General features: G+C 42.4%; 1 protein-coding gene across 4 annotated transcripts in view; it reads left to right on the forward strand.

Annotated features, from left to right (window-relative positions):
• Nucleotides 1–21,069, forward strand: part of thada (THADA armadillo repeat containing) — a 125,650-nt gene that overhangs the window by 89,143 nt on the left and 15,438 nt on the right. For all 4 annotated transcript variants that reach the window (XM_031284333.2, XM_031284334.2, XM_035991919.1 and 1 more), the window contains 5 exons: nt 5,181–5,551; nt 11,093–11,217; nt 14,279–14,351; nt 15,843–15,993; nt 16,168–16,290. In XM_031284333.2, coding sequence (XP_031140193.1) covers nt 5,181–5,551; nt 11,093–11,217; nt 14,279–14,351; nt 15,843–15,993; nt 16,168–16,290 — 843 coding nt within the window. The remainder of the gene's footprint in view (nt 1–5,180; nt 5,552–11,092; nt 11,218–14,278; nt 14,352–15,842; nt 15,994–16,167; nt 16,291–21,069) is intronic.

Here is a 21,069-nt window from a genome sequence, read left to right on the forward strand (position 1 = left end):
CTGATGTGAAATCCAGCTGTGTGCTTGCGTGGGAGAGCACGTGTGCAAGTGTCTCGCCAAAGTTCTAGCTTGACACAGCAAAGCGTCTTTACTGACAGCTTTTAGCCGGCTATGGACAGTACTCGTGGAGACCCAGTAAGCTCACTGGCCCACTAATACACACACACACACACACACACACACACACACCCAAGTACACATCATCACACTTTAGTTTTTGTTGTGTGTCAGTACAATCCAAACTTAATTTACTCAATACAAGACATGAACATACACCTTAACATGTTCAAACATCACACATGGTCTTTCATTCTGTGTTGACACTTCTTTAAAAGCGTAGTGTTAACGTCTTGGTGTTTGTTGGAATGGACGTAGCTGTTTACTTCCGGTTTAGTTTGGCTTACAAAGTGTCTTTGCTCTCTTCAAAGTCACCAGACTCGTGACTCATTGACAAAAACATTCATTTGACCTTGCAGAACATGAGCGGTCGCTGGTCTACCGCTGCCTTGATCGGTTAGTTAGTTTGTGTTGTTGTGCGACTTTGGTGTTTTAAAAGAGTTAGGAACTAACCCCGTGTAAACCTAAGCAGGGCTTTTTGACAGCAAGGTAAAGCTGTGGAAATTTTCTAAATATAACACATAAACTGATATTGATTTTTTTTTTTTTTTTTAGGTGGCTAAAATATGTTTAGCTGAGGGTATAATGTTTACCATGTTCACCATCTAAGTTTAGCGTAATAGCATGCTAACATTTGCTTCTAAACACAAAGCACAGCGGAGTCTGGAGCTGATGTCATAAACCAAAGTAGAGCTGAAATGATTCATCAATTACTCAATTAGTCACTTAACAGAAAACTAATTTTGCAATTTTTTTTTATTATTTGTTTCGTTTATTCGTTTTTTAGCGTGTTTATCAGCGCCGTTTGGCCTCCATTGACTTACATTACCTTGCGATTGCGTGTGAATTGACGCCGTAGCGAGTAGTATGAAAGGCCGAAAATCCGAGAGTGGGGATCGCGTCCCGCGTATGACTTTGTGTCCCGCATGTGTGATGTAAACCCAACCTCGTTCTTCTTTTCCTAATCCCAACCCGCGTGTGACGTTCCTAAACCCAACCGTATCCTCGCGATAACACGTATCCTTACGATAAGATATGTTTACGCTGTGACGTTGCAGACTGCCATCCGCTGTATAGAGCATAGACATACACGCGGATAGCTTAAAATGCGTACAGATAACACGCCACTTGGCTTTAGGAAAGTGGCGTGTATGTTACACGAAATCATGATGTCACGTTGCTGATGTGACAGTAAACTGAGATGTGTCAACTGGGATTTGGGAAGGTGTGATTGACATTAGTCATTGATGTGATGATTACTGGATCAGTTGAGGTAATATAGAAAGATTAATCAATAATGAATGAAAACACGTGTTTGTTGCATAACAGTGCTAGATAAAAAAAAAAAAGTCAAGGTATCACCAACACTTTTACAGTTCCTGAGAGGAGCATGAATGCCTTGACCAAATTCTAATTGCAATCCATCCAATAACTGATGGTGGTACTTCAGGAAAAGTCAGGAATCAGCCATGTTTTTAGCAGTTTATAAATATTTAAAACCGCATTTAGACCAGTCTAAGTAAACTCTCCGCTGAGACCTGCGTTTGTTAATGATCTCAATGCTTTGCTGGCAATGTAATCCACTGAGCCGGGCCTCATCCTAGAGTGTCCCGCAATATCAAACAGTAATCACAACTTGGACACGGTCCAGCTGCACATGCAGCATTAAGAGACACAAGTGCTGTAGACACAGATTTAAATAAACACAGCTGTGGGAGAACAATGGCTGTTTATGATCAGACATGAAAAATCACATTGAAATGGCCCTCACAGGAGACGCCTTTCATTTGCTGAGGGAATGCCTGACTTCACCCCCCTCCTCCGCACACGCTATTTTAATAAAGGCCATCATAAAAAAATCAGCATTGCATCCTGACTAATGATGTTTTTCCTTTTTCTCTCTCCCAGTTTTTGGCTCTGCCTTTTCTTTCACTTTTTCTTTCATTCTACCTTACTTTTTCCTTCCCTCTCTAATGAGCGAATTTGGAGTCAGTTGAAAGAAAGTATTTTTTGGGCCTCCTTGCTCGATTTGCTTCCCTTTAGTGTTTTTTCTAGGGCGTAGCGGGTGTGTTATGATTTTGTGTCTTTGTAAGATACACTTAATGTATGAATGTAAGGTATGAATTGGCACCGTGAAATTAAATTTGAATGTTTTAGTGAGTGACAAGCGAATGGTAGCATGCTGTTTTGCTACAACCCTTTGACACACACACACACACACACACACACACAGACACACACACACACACACACACACACACACACACACACACACGCGCACGCACACACAACACAACACTATCCATGTTTCTCTCTACTCCACCGTGACAGACAGCTGTTTTCTCTTTGACACGCTCTCATTCTCCTTCAGTCATCCTCCTCCCTCTCCTCCCTTCATCATCTGTGTCATTACTGTGCCCCTATTCCCCATTCATAACCATTAGGGTATGCTTATTTGGCCCCGGACCCCCCTTTGAGGATCAGGTTCCAAAGTAACCTGGCCCATCTCCACGGTAACCCGGCCCATCTCTGGAGGAATGCGGCATTTCCCGCTCTTTTGTCAGGCCCCGTTTTGAGTGCCGCTGCAGGGCCAGATTGAGTTGCAGTTGGTTTCATAGGCTTTGTGTGTGTGTGTGTGTGTGTGTGTGTGTGTGTGTGTTAAACTAATTGAGTTGGCTGTCAAAGCGAGGTCTGTGTGTGAGTCTTGGAGCAATACTGTAGGGAGGAGCACCGCTTTAGAACGGCATTGGGTTACTCTATAGTCGCCCTGCCTCTGGATTATACTTATATTTAAGAGGAAGTGCGTGTGCATGTGTGTGTTCATTTGTGTGCACATCCCTCCCCAAGGGTGTATGTTCACAGGTGGCTGGGTTGGCACAGCCATGGGCATTTCCAAACAGACACTGACGCAGCCTTTCCTATAAAAGTCAAAATAGAAAGGAACAGAGGAGACTGGCTTCTTCAGTCTGGCCTGAGGTTGGACTGGATAATTCTTTAAAATTAAGCAACTGGGAATATTTCAATAAGCTTGCTACAATTTCTTTTCAATGTACATGGCCAGTCATAATATAGTCAAAATCAGGGTTATTCTAGTAAACTAAAACTAAAATTAAAATAAGCAGTGAAAAATATTTTTAGTAAACTGAAACTAAATACAAACTAAAACCTTTAAAGTGCTCATATTATGCTTTTTGGCTTTTCCCCTTTCCTTTATTGTGTTATATATCTATTTTGTGCATGTTATAGGTTAAAGTAAAAAAGCCAAAAGTCCACGCCAAAGGGACTTAACCATCTCCAACAGAAAATACTGTTCACAAACTGCTCCAAACAGCTCTATTGTAGTCCAGCCTTTACTTCCGTGACAAATTTGCGTCACTTTGTAACACACGTTATAATGCTCGCTTAGCTGCTAGCGTGGCACACCCTCATACTCTGCTTCTGACTGGCTAGTAGTCCTTACCTAGCTACTGCGCATGTGCGACTCCCAACAAAGATGGAACAGAAGTGAGATGTCTCACTCTGTAGCTAAAACAGAGAGCTCAACACAATATACAACAAAATATGGTGTTTTTTGAAGATTAAATGATGTAAACCTATTCTGGTACAACCTCTAAATACAATTATGAACCTGAAAATGAGCATAATATGGGCACTTTAAGTGAAGCTAAACTGAAACTATATTGCCAGTTTTTTTTTAGCTAACAAAAGAAGAAAGCATGAATTTCCATCAACTCTCATGACATTGAACCACAGAAATTTCAAAAAAGTCAAAACTAAAATATAATAAATACTAATTGAAAATTATCATTATCATCAAATTGGTCAAATTGAGCTAAAACTTTATTAATCCTGAATGGAAACAGGGATGATTTTTCAACAGTTTTCCTAGCTGGTAGGCCAAAATGCACATTATCTCTGTGTAACGTTGTTGTGCTGTAGCTAGAGCTGGTCGATATGGCAAAAATAATCTAATGTCATGATATTCTTGACCAAATACCTCAATATCGATATTGCGGCAATATTGTAGGGTTGACAATTGGTGTTTGCAAAAAAATATTTACACAATGAGATTTTTGATAAATAATCATCATTAATGTGTAGATAATAACTAAGTGGGTAAAGGCAAATAATGAAACAGCTAGAACAGTCTGGTGTGTTCAGAAAATTACATCACTTTACTGTAATCCAGCCATTAAAACCCAGGCACAGATAACACTGTCATATCACGATATTACGATATCCAAAATCTAAGACGATATCCAGTCTCATATCACGCTATCGATATAATATCGATATATTGCCCAGCCCTAGCTGTAGCCTTACGTTAATGTGACGACATTCATTTCCGACATGAGCCACGTTGGAAGATTTTAGGGAAATGTTACACGTCCGACCAGCCTAGTCAGAATGCAGTGGTGACTCGGGCTAATCCAAATATGATACCAATGTGTTAAATTGCCATCGCATAAAGGCAACTTGAGTGTGGACTGTAAAATATATACTCATCATCAACATCAACCAAAGATTTAAAAGACATCAACAAAAGAATGCTAAGATAACATGGTCAATATGAATGCATAGCAGTGCCTCTTAAAGGTAATTTGTATTCATTCCTGATGTAGACAGGAGATTTATATAAAGATTGTTTAGCATGCAGCTTCTTTGAGTTTGTTTCAAACTTTTGTTTAAAAAAAAAAAAAAAAAACTCTACACGGGCGCCTGGTTAGCTCACCTGGTAGAGCGGGCGCCCATATATAGAGGTTTACTCCTCGACGCAGCGGCCGCGGGTTCGACTCTGACCTGCGGCCCTTTGCTGCATGTCATTCTCCCATCTCTCTCCCCTTTCATGTCTTCAGCTGTCCTATAGAAATAAAGGCCTAAATGCCCCAAAAATATTCTTAAAAAAGAACAAAAAACTACACTACGCAAAAAGATTAAAGGCATCCTCAAATCCTCAAATATTAAATGACTTTCTGATACAAAAATATCATATAAATAACCATCCTAAAAGTGCGGCCTCATGTTACATTGTCAGCTAAAGTGACGTTTTGTGTGTTTGTCAGATTCAGAGGTCAGTGATCTCCGTCAGGAAGCGTTGTCCGTCCTGATGGCCTCAGAACTCGTCACCTCCGACACTTCCTCTACCACCCCGGGGCCCGGCAACGCCCAGTACCTGCTCAGCCTGGCCCGAGTGGCCCTCAGCGCCGGCGTGGAGATCCCCGAGCTCTGGGGGGGCCCTCGGGTCACCAGCCAGCTCCTGCTGTGTCTGCTGCGGTGCCCGATGTACGAGGTGAGGGAGCTGGCACTGGAGGGGGTCCTGAGGAGGCTGCAGGAGGAGGGAACGAAGAGGAGACCTCAGTGGGTGGACCAGACCACCCTGTCTAACCTGACCGGCCTGGCTCTTCACGAGACACACCCCCAGTGTCTGGCCAATGTGAGACCACACACACACATACACACACACACACACACACACACACACACACACACACACAAAAACATTATAGGCGGTGCATTTGTTTGTTGTGTGTGTGTGTGTGTGTGTGTGTGTGTGAGTGTGTGTGATCCTTAATAAGCAATCCTTTCATCACACAATCAGGAACCCTTTTCCAAAAAAAATGTTTTTCCTATTTGTCACAGTTTCACTAAACCACAGGGACATTTGCTGCAAATTGATTAAATGTCCAAATCCATCTTGCACAGGCTTGCGTGAGAGGCTAATCGGCCGCAATGGGACACGCCAAGCACACTGGCAGCGAGCTGACTCGCTTGCTCGCTCTCTCACTCACTTACACATACACTCATGAGACATTTGGTAGCCCTCCATTCTTAACACGTTTTGGAGGGGAAAATGCAGCCTGTTTCCTGTTTGGTGACATAAGGTTGTATTTCAGTGTGTTCATAAAGCGAGGACAGGCAGCCAGCAGATCTGCTCTGTTACTCCCGCCGTTAGCACCCCTCCAGAGCTGACATGAATCAGCACTGTTGGGACTGGCTGGCTGTTTGCATGTGTTTTCACCCTGCTGCAGAGTTGTGTGTGTGTGTGTGTGTGTGTGTGTGTGTGTGTGTGTGTGTGTGTGTTTTTATATGTGTTGTGTGTATGCGTTTGGTTGGGCATTCTTTGCTAGACGCTGCTTTACAGGCCAGCCGTTAATGTCGGCCCCGTTAAGTGGAACCTCCCCTTGCGCCAAGGACACACCAACCCAACGGGCCAGTTGCCATAGCTCGCCCTGGACTCTAGTGAAGCATTCTGGGAGAGGAGCAGGAGCAGCAGCAGTAGGCTTAAGATATAGTGTCGGTCTGCTATTCTGCCCAGCAATGATGCTTCCAACGTCTGAAGAAGTCTGTTATCTTCAGTCCTTATTCAAGACATACAGTATGTGTGTACAATCTGCTGCAAAACTCTTATTCAACACCATATAAGGCTGTTTGTAGGGTTTGTGTTCTTCATTCTAAATTGTAAAACATTTCCATTTCTAATAACTAGAGAGGCCACAGAAGCAATCCCTTTGATTCCTGTCAATAAAATGAAATTATTAGTATAAGTATAAATCACATTAGGAAATGACACATGGGGTCTGACCCAATACTCTTCAGGTATTTGCCGGTAGTCAAGTGGCTACTTGTGTGACGTGTTTCAGGTAACTGCTAACAGTGCCTGTTTTAAGACCGTAGGCGCAGTGAAGTTTTTCACACTGGGACACTCTTGATTAATGAGGACATCCTAACACAAATACATGGAGAGGCTTTGTTGTTTGTATTTAATGTACTAAAATGGTAAAGAATGCACGATCAACCATACAGCATTACAATCAGCTGATGCAACAAACAAATGCATATAGCCTATGTGAACAATTGCTGTTGCTACACATGTCAAGCTTTCCATTCACAGCAGTTTTAAAATGACGTGCTGGCAGATTTACCAGTCAAAATTCTTAGTAATGTTTGAAACAATGACTTCCTGATTTCAGACAGAGGTAGATAAAAACTTGATAAAAAACAATGTTTCCACATTTCTAAAAAAAAAAATAAATCTAAAATTAGGCCCTATGTTCCCACATTTCCTTTTTCATAAATTTGTATCAGATTTTTGATCCGTCTTTCTCCCAATTTGGTAGCCAATTACACCCAACCTATTATCTAGTAGCAATGGAATACATATGGAATGTAACCCTAACCCTAACATAGGGCCTAACTTTAAGAAAAATCGTAGAAATGTGGGAACATAGGGCTGTGGGAAAATAGGGCCTAATTTTCAGTGAAAAAGAAATTCTTAGAAATGTGGGAACATAGGGCTGTGGGACCATTGGGCTGTGGGACCATTGGGCTGTAGGACCATTGGGCTGTGGGAGCGTAGGGCTGTGGGAGCGTAGGGCTGTGGGACCATTGGGCTGTGGGAGCGTTGGGCTGTGGGAGCGTAGGGCTGTGGGACCATTGGGCTGTGGGAGCGTAGGGCTGTGGGAGCGTAGGGCTGTGGGACCATTGGGCTGTAGGACCATTGGGCTGTGGGAGCGTAGGGCTGTGGGAGCGTAGGGCTGTGGGACCATTGGGCTGTGGGAACGTAGGGCTGACCCCGACAAAAAGCAGCTTCCATTTCTAGCTGACAGCCATTGATTTTGCCGACCGAAACTACACCTGTGGCAGGTTTTATCAGCTGTAGCTAACTAGCTAACTAACTAGCTTAACGTTAGCTCCATAAGCTGGTTGAAAACACTATATCTGGCTGACTTTGTAATGTTTCCATCTGATTTTTTTTAATACGAGAACCCTGTAAAAGGCTTGCGCAATGCTGATTTGCAGCATGTAGTCTTTTTTTATTTTTTATTTCTGTTTCTGTTACGGTATTGTGAGAGAAACTGTTACTTAGCCTCTGGAGCCATGGCTTGAGGAGAAGGTGATGGCGTCACGTCACACTGCTGTGAATTTTTTTTTTTTCTTCTTTACACACATGATTTGGGGTTTGAATTCATTATTATTTTTTGACATTTAAATGAAGACTTTGTAATTGATCAAAATCTCCTTCATGGTTTAGTGTGGGATCTGCTTCGGCCCAAGGTGCCAGTTAGTGCCAGTTAATGCCAGTGAAAAGCAGCAACACCTCGAGGCTGTCAAGGCTAAAAAGACTAGACTAGGCTACACAGCACTGCTGAGCAAGCTAGGTAACTTTTATATTTGTTAACATTTTTGTGTGTGTGTGTGTCTGTTCATGCAGGGTGGGCGTCACTGTTTATTTGCATGTTACAGCTATGAAAGTCGGTACGCGTCTACGCCTGAGTTGGCATGTTTTCCTGTGACTGTGTATATTTGAGTATGTGGGCAGTCGAGTGTATTCAAGACGGGAGCTCATTAAAGCCGGTTGTTAAAGTCAGAAGCAGCAGAGATGGTCAGACCAGCTGCGTTGGAGTTAGCAGTCAAATACCTGGCAGACAGACGGCTGGATGAACAGTGAAAAACACCCAGCTGGGATTTAAACTGTGTACCTTTTTCTGTTCTGCAATAAAGAGAGAGAAACGCACTGGCCCAATGAATAATGACACTGGCTTGGCATTACTGGCCCAATGATTGATTCACTCTCAATGGACTTTGTGAAATATTGTCTGAAAGATACACCCTGTGTCCACCACAAGTGTGATGGGCTGCTGTGGTTATTTCAGAGTAACTTGTCTCGAACAGTATGAAATATGGACAACTTTAGCTGTGTGTGTACATCACGTAGCTTGCTGTTTTCAGAATTTCTAATTATAAGTTATTTCTCTTGAGCCAATGTATTTACAGGATGCTTACAGCTGCATCAAGTGAAATTAAACATTTCCATTGAACACTGACATAATATATCACATTGTAAATCTATTACAGCAAACCTTTTGGTAAATAATTGCCTATTCATACATCCAGCAGAGACGGAGCAAGTTGGCATCCGTTTAGATTTATGTTTCTGGCTACCTGAAATAAGTCCAGTATTCTCTCTCCTTTTGGTCCTGTTCTGGTTTAACTCCTGAGAAAAATGTCTGGCTCTTTAGCTGCTAAATGCTCCACCAGCTTCATCTGTCTCCCATTTGGTGCTGAGCAGGTAGCGTACAGTCGGTTTATCAGAGGTTTTTCACTAAAACCGGTGCCTGCTGCAGCTGGAAATTGTTGTGAGTGGAGTTTTTGGGCCCGAGAACCAAAACAAAGAGCTTAAAGGTCCAATGTGTAGGAATTTCTCCCATCTAGCGTTGAGATCATATATCGCAATCAACTCTCTTGCGCCACGCGGTTCAAAGTACGTATTACAGCTACGGTAGCCTGAAATTTGGATTTTGAATACGTGTGGTCCTCCATGTTTCCTTCTTCAAACTTGCCGGGGCCGGGAAGCTACGATACCCATTAGCAGCGTTAGCAGCGCCTGTGAGTTTATCATGTGACAGCAAAAACGCGAAAGGCGGAGCAGTATGTCCTGTATGTCCCTTACCGGCTAACGTATTTTAAGATGGCGCATGAATATGGAGCGTCTACCCCAGTTCATTCATGCGAAAGCAAACGTAAAATTTCAAGCCAAAAGGAATACTTGGAATTGATGGTGGTGGTAAATATTCATGAAAAAGGACAAATTTGAGAACGGGCAACACAGATTTTGATAATGAACAACTGAACACGTTACACACTGGACCTTTAAAGATGCTTTGTAGAGCTGAAGGGAAACTGCAGAGTTGGTTGATAATTCTTTGGGTTTATTATTATTAGCGACCCCTTTCACATTACACAAACGTATGAGCCATTTTTTATTTTAAGAATTTATTAATGCAGCTTTAAAATTCTTTTCATGGTCGAATGACAACAATCAGCTTGTAATTGCTGTTGAATTATTTACATATATGTTTAAGTTTAAATCCAATGTTCTATGGCATGCACCTTGCTACCTTGTCTTTTTACTGCTCACATGCACAAATATACATTCAGACATACACACACAGATGTTTACACGCAGACGTTGCATGCGCTTGCTCGCGCTGCTCTCCACCCACACCGATCCTATAAAGCAAGCTTTATTTTAAAGCTCTAATAACAGGTTGGGGCCTTGAAAGAAATAATAAGCATTGATATATGCAGCAGGAATGTCAACAAGTGTTCTCTGCTGGATGTGTGTTTTTAACGGCGTCTCCAGCGGTGAAAAATTAGTCTTTTCCTTCTCCTGACTCGGTCAGCTGCCTCCCTCTCTGGAGGAATGGCCGGGCAAAGAAAACAGCATGGGAAGGATGGAGAGGAGGGGGAAGCAGCGAGGGATGAAGGAAGCAGAAAATCAAGTTTAGGAGGTCAAGCTGAATGGATGCTAAGAGTAGACAAAAAGACAAGGGACATATTACTGCCTAGAATGAAAGAGGGAGATATGAAATGAGATGAGAGCGTGCCTGCAATTCTGCACATCTTTGTGTGCATGCATGTGCTTGTGCATCCATATTCATGCATATATTTGTGTGCTGTGTGTGTGTGTGTGTGTGTGTGTGTGTGTGTGTGTGAAAGAGAGAGCAAGGCAGCTGTGTACCCGTGGTTTGGGTGTGCGTAGGGAGGATCTGACCGGTGTGGTAAAAATACACTTTAGGGCAATTTGCCAGCTGCACTGCAGAGAGGACACCAAAGCTGTGTTGATGGATGGCCCTGAGCAACTTCCCTCACCAGTAGCTGCGTGTGTGTGTGTGTGTGCGTGTGCGCACGTGCAATTAATCAAAAATTCAATGCAATTACAATTTCGGCCGAACTGTTTTGTTCACTGTTTTTTAAGTCCAATACATCTTCTGCAACATCTTTCCCAAAGACAATGAGTAATCGTGTTAAATGTTTATGATTTCAATATTGACCAAAATAATGAAAATAATAGTGATTATGATTCATTTTTTTTTCCTAATACAACTAATACTAATACAAAAACTACATTAATATCTTATATCTTAGCTTCCTTAACAATCTCATTGTCTCTGCCTGTCCTTCCTCCTCTCAGGTCCTCACGGTGTTGTGTGTGTTGAGCTCCGGCGGGGAGCTGGAATGGAGGGACGGTGTGAAGATGTTGTCCCAGGAGGAGGTCCGGCTGCACCTTCTTGCTCTGGCTCAGAATTCTTCTCACAGGTCAGAGAAGACACATACACATGTACATGTACAAATAATCTTCAACATCCTCCCAAAGTCTTGATGGGATCCGCTGTTTCCTGTGTTTGGGCCAAAGGATTAGACCGTTATTGCGTTATTCCAGCAGACCAGTGATTGGAGCCTGCACTCACAATTGTAACCAAGATTTATTTCCAAGAATATGTATGATACCTGAAATGTCCTTCCCCCCCCTCCCCAAAAAAACAAAACAAAACAAAAAAAAAAAAAATCATACAAATGATAGAGCATGATTTCTGTGTCAAATCACCTTAAGATTTTACAATTACAACTACCAAAGTCAGGAATAAGTGCTTAGTGTTGAAACAGAGTATTAAACCACATTGCAAAACTGGTAGAACCACAGGTGTAATTAATAATATTAATAAGGGTTGCTGTCCATTTACCTGTTCCAGGGCCCTACTGTTTTGCATGCTGGCACTTTGACCTGTGTCACTGACACATAAAAGGAGCAAAGCCAGCGTTAATGGTAGTAATTACTTCTTTTCTTTTCCTGCTATGACATGTCAACATATCTGCTGTGAAAAGGCCCCATTTTAGTCTGGCTATCACCAGACCAAGCTCAATCTTTTAAGATTGAACATAAGTCTGGGGAGTCTGCTCTGTATTTTCTACTGCACAAGAGGCGTGATCAACGGGCATAGTTCCCAGTTGGATAGTCCTTCAACCAATCAGACCAATGATCCGGGTGACGTAGCAGCGACAGCAGCATCAACGGGTTGCTGCGCTTCGGTGGCCGTCATGTTGAATGTAAACCAGAAGCTGCTTGCCGTCGCTTCTCTATCGTTATCGTGTTAAACCCGCCAATAGCGCGCCAGGTGGATAAGCCAGTTTCTGATTGGTCCCTGCAAAATAGTAACGGAAGCAGGATAGATAAATGTATAGGTTTCCAGCCTGAGCTGCAGGGCGAAATGAAATCGCCGGCAGATTGGGCTGGTTTCACCCAGTCTAGTCTAGTTTTTCTTTTTTTTTTTCTTTTTTTTTTGGGTGTTGTATGTCTTTATTAGATAGACTACTGTGGAGAGATGAAAGTGAATGGGAGGAGAGAAAAATAGTGATTGACATCAGAATCAGAAAAAGGACGTTGTGGTTCATGATCAACTAGCTAATCTAATTAGCACTAAATACAAAGTACAGCTGAGGCTGATGGGAATGTCGTTAGTTTTACAGATATTTGGTCATAAATTAAAGTATTGGACACGTTTTAATTAGTAGTGGTGATGATGGTGCTAGATGAAAAGTTAGGGACCATAAATATCTTTCTAAACTAAAAAACAAAAATGGTGGCACGAGAGGAAAAGCCAGGGCACCAACAGAGAGAGCAACATTGCTATACGGAGAGCCAGTAAAATGGCTAAACAATCCTAAAATAAGTGAGACTGCATTGGAACTGCAATGTTTCTCATCTTTAAGATTGTTTTTATTATGTTCACGCATTGTGTTGTCATGGGTCTTAAATTGTATATCCTGTACATAGGCCCACCATAGCATACAACAGGCCAATACATGTAACTTGAATTCATTTCAAGGTAAATGCAGGAAAAGGGATGCAACTGTGACCCTTAAATGCTTTCTCCCTCCTGAAAACCTGCTGTCAAAACAGTCCCTAAACAATCCCAGACCAGCTTTTAGCTATGATGGATGGAAGAGACATGAATGTACTACATGGCAAGATGCATCCACACTCCTCTTCTGTTTCTCTGTGGTTTTTTTTCTGGCTTTTCTTGTGAAAGAGCCCTCACGAGCTGTGGCAGGCTGCCTGTCAAGCCTTCATTCAGAGCCAGAGTCCATGGAGGAGGGGACACACAGGTTCATTGGCTGCACCTTAACCCTGCACCTGGGCACACCTGGAACTCATTGGCCCCTTTCTGCGCCGGTGTTTCTGTGGTTGCTCATGTGTCGCTGCAGTATTTAAGTAACCAAATTGCCCACCACCAACATCAGAGACTAATAGTTTGAAAAAATAAATAAAAATAAACGTAGATGAAAGCTGATATTTGCGCTCTCAAAGGCTCTCATTATTCCTACATTAGGTTATTCACACCTGTCAGGCACAAACCATTATTTTTGTGAGCATTTCTGACAGACTCTGGCCTTCTCTTACCACATACTGATTTGGCACACACTGTTCCAGTATTTGTGTGTGTGTGTGTGTGTGTGTGTGTGTGTGTGTGTGTGTGTGTGCGCGTACACTTTAAGCCCTTTGACATGCATTGACAGACACGCCCGCCTTCCTTGACAAGCCACTGCTGTACTTTTCTCACCCCGACAAGAGAATACAGGCTTGAATAAGGATTGGATTACAAAGGCTTTTAGCCTTGTAAAGCCTTTTCCTGGCCACAATCTGTGGACCCGGGGATCCACTTTCCCTTTGGTGCGGCCCCAGGGTTATGATTAGAGCTGGGGAGGGATGAGATTGGGTTGCTGGCTGCCCTTGTCTGCCGTGTGATTGAATGGCACTTGGGCTTTTGTGATCCATAATGCAGCGGTGAGTACCAGCACACTTCTTTTGTGGATTGTAAGTCAATACCGTTGAGTGATGTGCGTGTAGTTGACGGTGCTGGGGTGTTATGTGTGTGTAACGGTTTCCACAGAACGACCTGAGGAGCACATTATCATTTCCAGAGCCTCTTTCTCCACCGATATGTCACATTAAAGGGGTTGGTTCACCCAAATTGCTAAAAAACAAACAAAAAACATGCACTCATGTGCTTCTAAGCACCCCAGATGTATTTTTATCTCCATTGCATTGAGGTGAAGTGGATCTATTAGGATTAAAGTGTAAGTCGATTTAGTTTGCCAATGTATAATTCCAAATCACTAATTTGCCTCAAATGGCTTTACAATCCTTAGACCCTTGTTTTGGATGAGGAAAAATCCTCCCCAAAAAACATGAACGGGGAGAAACCTCCTAAAGAGCAACAGAGGAGAGATTCTTCCAGGACAGACATTAAAAATAAACTAACCAAGTTATTCTTAGACATTTGGAAGCTGGTGTCAGGTGTTTGGTCTTGTGTTTCAGTGTGGAGCTCCACTGTGCTGCCCTGACCCTGCTCTCTCAACTGGTGGTTCAACTGGTGAACTCCAACCCTCAGGTAAATCTGACCATGTACTAATAATCTCTCCCCTTGCAAAGAGAAATGTGTTGGCAGCCTTTGATTAAAATTCCCAAAGAAGGTACAGGAAGTTAACGTTAGTTTAGCTAACAGCTAATTCGGCTAACCGCTAGCTGACAGCTTGATTCAGTCTAAAATAACGTTAACTCAAACTAAATACTGGGAAAAGCAGGCTACAGCTCAATTAAGACTTTACAGTAATAACAATAAAGACAAGTATTGATTGATTGTATTTTAAATGAGCACAAGTAAAGTAGAACTGACGTAACAGCTGTTATATATGTTTATAGTTTTATTTTGAGGGTCTTTTAAAGTTATTACATGCTGTCTCAGCTAGCGGTTAGCCGAATTAGCTGTTAGCTAAACTAACGTTAGCTTGCCTGTGGAGGCTAACGGCAGACCGCTACAACTACGACCAGAAGCATGGAACAGATCGCGCAGTGTCGTAAATCCTCGTACAACAGCGCATGCGCGAACATCTTGCGCATGCGCAGAACGGATCGTGCAGGCAGAACAGATTGTGTACCGACAGATGTGACGATTTTAGATGAGAGGGAGGAGTGAGGGAGGAGCCACGTTACGTTGCACACTTTCACTGGCAATCACATCATAGTCACACCCTAAAACACCCCCTGCTTCATCGCCGATTTTAAAATCAACCAGACCATAATTCAAAAAATTAACATCATTCTGTGTTGCAGAAGACTTAAAACTAGCGTTTGAGACCATAAACTCATTATGAAAATGTTTACTGAGGTAATAAATCAAGTGAGAAGTGGGTCACTTTCTCATAGACTTCTACAGAAACCGACCGCACGTGTCTCCCCCTGCTGGAATTCAGATAGAGTGCAGGTTTAAGGCACTTCCGCATTTGCAGCACTTTGCCGAACCGGGTGATTTTTCCATTAATATTAACAGTCTATGGTCCAATGCTGTTTGGTTTCAACTGTTTCTGGAAGCTTAGCATACAGCTTACTGACCTCGCTACAGGGCAAGTTGCTACCTATTGAAGAATAAAACCAACCAACCATTGTAGCCAGTGAGCCATTATATGCTAATATAATATAGCAATTATATAATGAATTGGAGAAAAGCAACAAATGCAGATTTCAATCACCAGATGTAAACCAATTACCTATAGAAAGGAACTGGACGCTCGTCCGGATCATACTGTGGAACTGAAGTAACATTGTTGAAGGAACTAATGAACTAAAAATGCCCACTTGGGGCGCCCGGGTAGCTTACCTGGTAGAGCGTGCGCCCCATGTACAGAGGCTGGCCATGGGTTCAATTCCAACCTTCGGCCCCCTGCATGTCACCCCCCCCCCCCTCTCTCTCTCTCTCTCTCTCTCTCTCTCTCCCCCTCCCCCCCTGTCATGCCTAAAACTGTCCTATCAAATAAAGGCTTAAATAAAAATGACTCCGTAAACCTTTACATGACTGTACTTTTCTGATCAATCTGCCATCTAGGGTGCGAGTGCAGCGGCTTGTTTAGCTCAGTGGGCAGCGCTGGTGTGCTCATGCTGCAGCGAGGAGCAGCCAGCGGAGGTGAAGCTAACGGCCGCCACGGTGCTGGTCAACTGTACAGCCACTGTGCTGACCAGCCCTCGTCTGCCCCTGGGTGAGTCTCAGTTCTGGAACGACTCGATGAAATGTCTACCTCCCGGGCAGTCAAGAAAAATACTTTGATGTGAACAGAAATGTGTTGCAAAGAATAAAGTATTTAAGTAGTGTGTGTGTGTGTGTGTGTGTGTGTGTGTGTGTGTGTGTGTGTGTGTGTGTGTGTGTGTGTCAGGTCTGTCCACGACAGTCTCTCTGTGGAGGAGTCTGTTTACGCTGCTGCAGGATGAAGACCAGGATGTCCGTGATTCAGCCTCTGACTTCATCTCTAACGTACCAGCAGATCTGCTCAGTACAGGTACACACACTTACAATTATTACACACTAACTAATATACCATACCTGCTCAGCACATGCACACAACCATGGCTATACACAAAATACATGCTTTTGCTTACTTGTGATATTTACATGCTCACCCACTCAGATACAAACACATACCAAAGCATTGGAAGACAACAGTGATAATTACTGCAATACACACACACACACACACACACACACACACACACACTCAAATGTATTTAAACATAGAACAGAAACAGAAAACATTTAGACATATGAACACAAGCGCATAAAACACCACAAACACGTGTTAATGTTAAAAAGGGTTGATGACATCATTTTGCGCTAAGGGTTGGGGAGCATTCCTGGAATGAAGGGCGCTAATTGTAGTTGGGACCCAAGGGTGAAAAGTGTGTTTGTGTGGTTATGTGTCATTGTTTGGTAAATGTCTGAGGGCTGTTTTGTGAGGAATTGTATTTTGGCAGACAAACTCACAAATACCTCAAGTATACACACACTAATGTCTTATCCCCATAGAAGCACCCTCACAATTCTCTCTCTCACACACAGTATCAGAGGACAGACAGCTGCTGGCTCTCAAGTGCCCCTCACAAACAGCCACAGTGCGACTTCCTGTCCTCACTTCCCGTATTTTCCCAGCTTTTCCTCCAGGAGCCACCCTTATTGTGTCTGTCGCCACTGATAGTATCTCATAACATAACACGAGAGAGCAAAAACATCTCCTCAGCAGTCTCCGCAGCCCCTCATGGCAACGCAGTCCATGGATGGGAGGGCAGAGTCATGGGGGAAGACTCAACTCACAGTTATTTTAGCTAAAGACTGAAATGGACATGTTTTCTTTTTTTAATCTACTGTGTGCATGTGTGTGTAGAAAATAGAGTGGGGTCCATCCATATTCATTACTCATTTGGAGATTACAGTGTGTGTGTGTGTGTGTGTGTGTGTGTGTGTGTGTGTGTGTGTGTGTGTGTGTGTGTGTGTGTGTGTGTGTGTGTGTGTGTGTGTGTGTGTGTGTGTGTGTGTGTGTGTGTGTGTGTGGGAGGCGGAGAGTGTATTACTTACCATAAACTGGTACACATTTCCTCCTGGACACTCGTCTCCACTGCAGGAAACGAGTTTGAGTGTTTGCCTCCATTCTTTTCTGGGACTTTACTCTTCAGCCAGGCCCCTCACAAAACTACTTTCATGGAAATTCATGAAAATTGCACTGCATTCCTGTTTTCATGTGTCATGTCAGGGAATGTAGCACAACAGCACAGGAAGCAGAAATGAGGCGGTAAATTGGTAAGCTTGTTTCAAATGAATGAGTGACTTGGACAGAAAAGTTGAATTCCTCATTTAAATGAAAAACAACAGAAAAACCCAAAAGAAATCCCATCCCAACTGACTGTAAAAAACAAACAAAGCCTTCAATTGGGAAAATATGTCATCTTTCTACTTTGAGAGCTCAAACTTAAGTGATGTTTCTAAAATTAAAAACGCAGCAGTGAGCTGAGAGGACATTTTGGTCCTCAGAGAGCTTATGGGATTTAATGAAGTCATCATGGTAGCATGAACACTGCCGTCTCTCGGAGAACACGTCATGCCAGTGTGTTAAAGGTAATGTTCGAAGAGATTTTCTTTTGAAATCATTTTTTATTTTTTTTTAAAGATTATTTTTTTGGGCATTTTAGGCCTTTAATTCCACAGGACAGATGAAGACATGAAAGCGGAGAGAGAGGGGGGAATGACATGCAGCAAAGGGCCGCGGGTCGGAGTCGAACCCGCGGCCGCTGCGTCGATGACTAAACCTCTGCATATGTGCGCCCGCTCCACCAACCGAGCCAACCCGGCCACCTTTTGAAATAATTTTTAATATGTGTTTATTATCTTTGAAAGCATAGCTGGAATACAAACAGACAAGAAAAAAAAAGAAAAAAACACAGCACATTCTGAGAATTAATCACCACAGTATAAAGTACAACAGAGTATACAAAGTTTAAAAAAAAAAACACATTAGTCCTCACCCTGAAAAGATTTCAGTACAGGGTCCCAGATAGGGATGTAACGGTATGAAAATGTAACCTCACGGTTATAGTGACCAAAATGATCACGGTTTTCGGTATTATCGCGGTATTTTTAAAAGTGTGTTTAATATGTTCAGAAAGCACTGCTAGGCCTACACAAGCTGAAATAGTTTCAAAAAGTGTAACAGTGTTTATTATATTACAAAAATATAGGCAAAACCTTATCAAAAGTGCAACTTTTAACATCAAAGGAACAAGGGTTCAGCATGTAAACAGCTTATTTGTCAGGAACATTTCCAGTAGTGCAGGTTTAAATTCTACAAATCCAAACAGTCAAGCTCAGACATAAAGAACAATATGTAAACAAATCAAAGAAACACCACTAATGATATACTTTTTCTTCATCATCAAAATTAAAATGTAAAACTGTACACATGAACACTTTAAAGTCAAAGTAAATAATCACGGTTTTCGGTATTAAAACGGCAATTGTTATCGTCAACATTTTTATCGCGGTTTACCGTTACATCCCTAGTCCTGGATCTTATTAAACACACCTCCTCTAACTTCATAATAAAATCCCAGTCTCTCCAGATCTTATGTGTTTGCCATTTCTCTCGACCCCAAATCATACGCGTGTACAAAGTCAATTTTTCACCCCGCAACATTAACTTCTTTGCAATCACCATTCCAAACAAAACAGCCATGTTTTTATACTTATTTGCAAAAGCATAAAGAGCATAAGGAGAGGCTTGTGGCTCACAGGATGGCTATGTGCGGATCAGGTTCCCAACGCTTCCCAAAAGCCTCGGAGAAACAATGCTTTTCCTAAATGTGTAAAGTTTACTGCATGTCCAGAAAGAATGTGTTAAAATACTGATCACAGATATACATTGAGTGCAAACAGGTGAAACATCAGTATCTCATCAATATTTACCACCACCATCAATTCCAAGTATTCCTTTTGGCTTGAAATTTTACATTTGCATTTGCATAAACTGGGGTAGACGCTCCATATTCATGCACCATCTTGAAATACGTTAGCTGGTAAGGGACATACAGGACATACTGCTCCGCCTTTCGCGTTTTCGCTGTCACATGATAAACTCACAGGTGCTGCTAATGCTGCTAATGGGTATCGTAGCTTCCCGGCCCCGGCAAGTTTGAAGAAGGAAACATGGAGGACCACACGTATTCAAAATCCAAATTTCAGGAACAGGAGTCTTCTTCCTCGCCCAGAAAAAGAAAAAGGATATTGAAAAGAGCAAGAGACCAGCTTTTTGAAGCGTGAAGGCTACCGTAGGTGTAATACGTACTTTGAACTGCGTGGTGCAAGAGAGTTGATGGCAATATATGATCTCAACGCTAGATGGGAGAAATTCCTACACATTGGACCTTTAAAAAAAACAACAGCAGTGTTACTTTTCCCTGGAATAATCTGATTCTGTGAAACATTTTTAACTGTATAAGATTATGCCTGACATTGACTGAACAATCATGTATACTTTGGAATGATTTTTTAATCCTGTAAGCCCAAAAAATTAAATTCTGGTACATGTCTAATTTCGGTAAGCATTTTTTAAGGGCTCGAGTGACACACGGTGAAAGTGGTAAAGTTCTTGTCCACCGTGGCAGAGACCTTTGGCTTGGTGAACTGCATAATATCTGAGGTCAGCACATGAACTTTCTGCTGTCAGAGTGCCAAGGAAATAGAAAGGGAATAGCTTGGCATGCTATACATAGCTAACATAGCTATATAGTGCAATGCTGTGCCAATAGAAAAGCAACATTACTGTGTGTTAGTGTGTATACAGGTCACTGTGTGTGTGTGTGTGTGTGTGTGTGTGTGTGTGTGTGTGTGCGCGCGCGCGCGTGTGCGTGCACGTGTGTGTGTGTGTGTGTGTGTGTGTGTGTGTGTGTGTGTGTGTGCGCACGTGCACGTTTTTCCCATCCCCTGCAGGATAGCCAGTCAGCTAGTCCACCCATTGTGTGTGTGTGTGTGGGTGTGTTTATGACCTGCCGTTGCAGAGTCAAGTATCTGAGGTGTTAGCTGCTTCAGATGGAGTTGACGACTCCTGGCCCTTTGATATGGAGGACAGTCATGTCATGTGGGAACAGAGAGAGGTTCTGCAACACACACATACATATAAGATGCTAAATTACCCCCCCCACACACACACACACACACACACCAGCAATTTAAAGTTTATATGTTTAAACTCGCTGTTCTGTTGCTGAAGATATTGTTGCGTGACAGTATACCTTGCATGTAAACCAGATATTAAGCTAAACCAGGAATTCAGTGCAACAGACAAAACATGTTGACTGTACGATTTAAAACCCACTACATCGTACAATTGAAAGGATAGTTTGATATTTGGGGAACTGTGCCTCTTAGCTTTCTTTCCAAAACTTAGATGAGAAGATCAAACCACTGTCATGTCTGTATGCTAAATATGAATGTGAAGCCAGCAGGCAATGAGCTTAGCTTAGCTCAGCATTAAGACTGGAAACGGGGGGAAAACAGCTAACCTGGCTGAGTGTTCCAGTATATAGCTTTTTTTTTTCTCTTAAAATAGAGGGACTATTTTGTGTCAGATATTAACATTAGACATTCTTTCACCATCAAGTAAGAGTAGGACTCACCTTGCCTTTTGATAAAATGTGTGAATGCTTTGCAACTTATTCTGTTTCACGTAAAATAGTTGAATGTTTCTCTTTTACTCGCCGTTTACGCATCCTTAGATTTTAAACCAGGTAATATC

This window comes from Sander lucioperca, chromosome 15 (assembly GCF_008315115.2).
Source record: "Sander lucioperca isolate FBNREF2018 chromosome 15, SLUC_FBN_1.2, whole genome shotgun sequence".
Lineage (NCBI taxonomy): Eukaryota > Metazoa > Chordata > Actinopteri > Perciformes > Percidae > Sander > Sander lucioperca.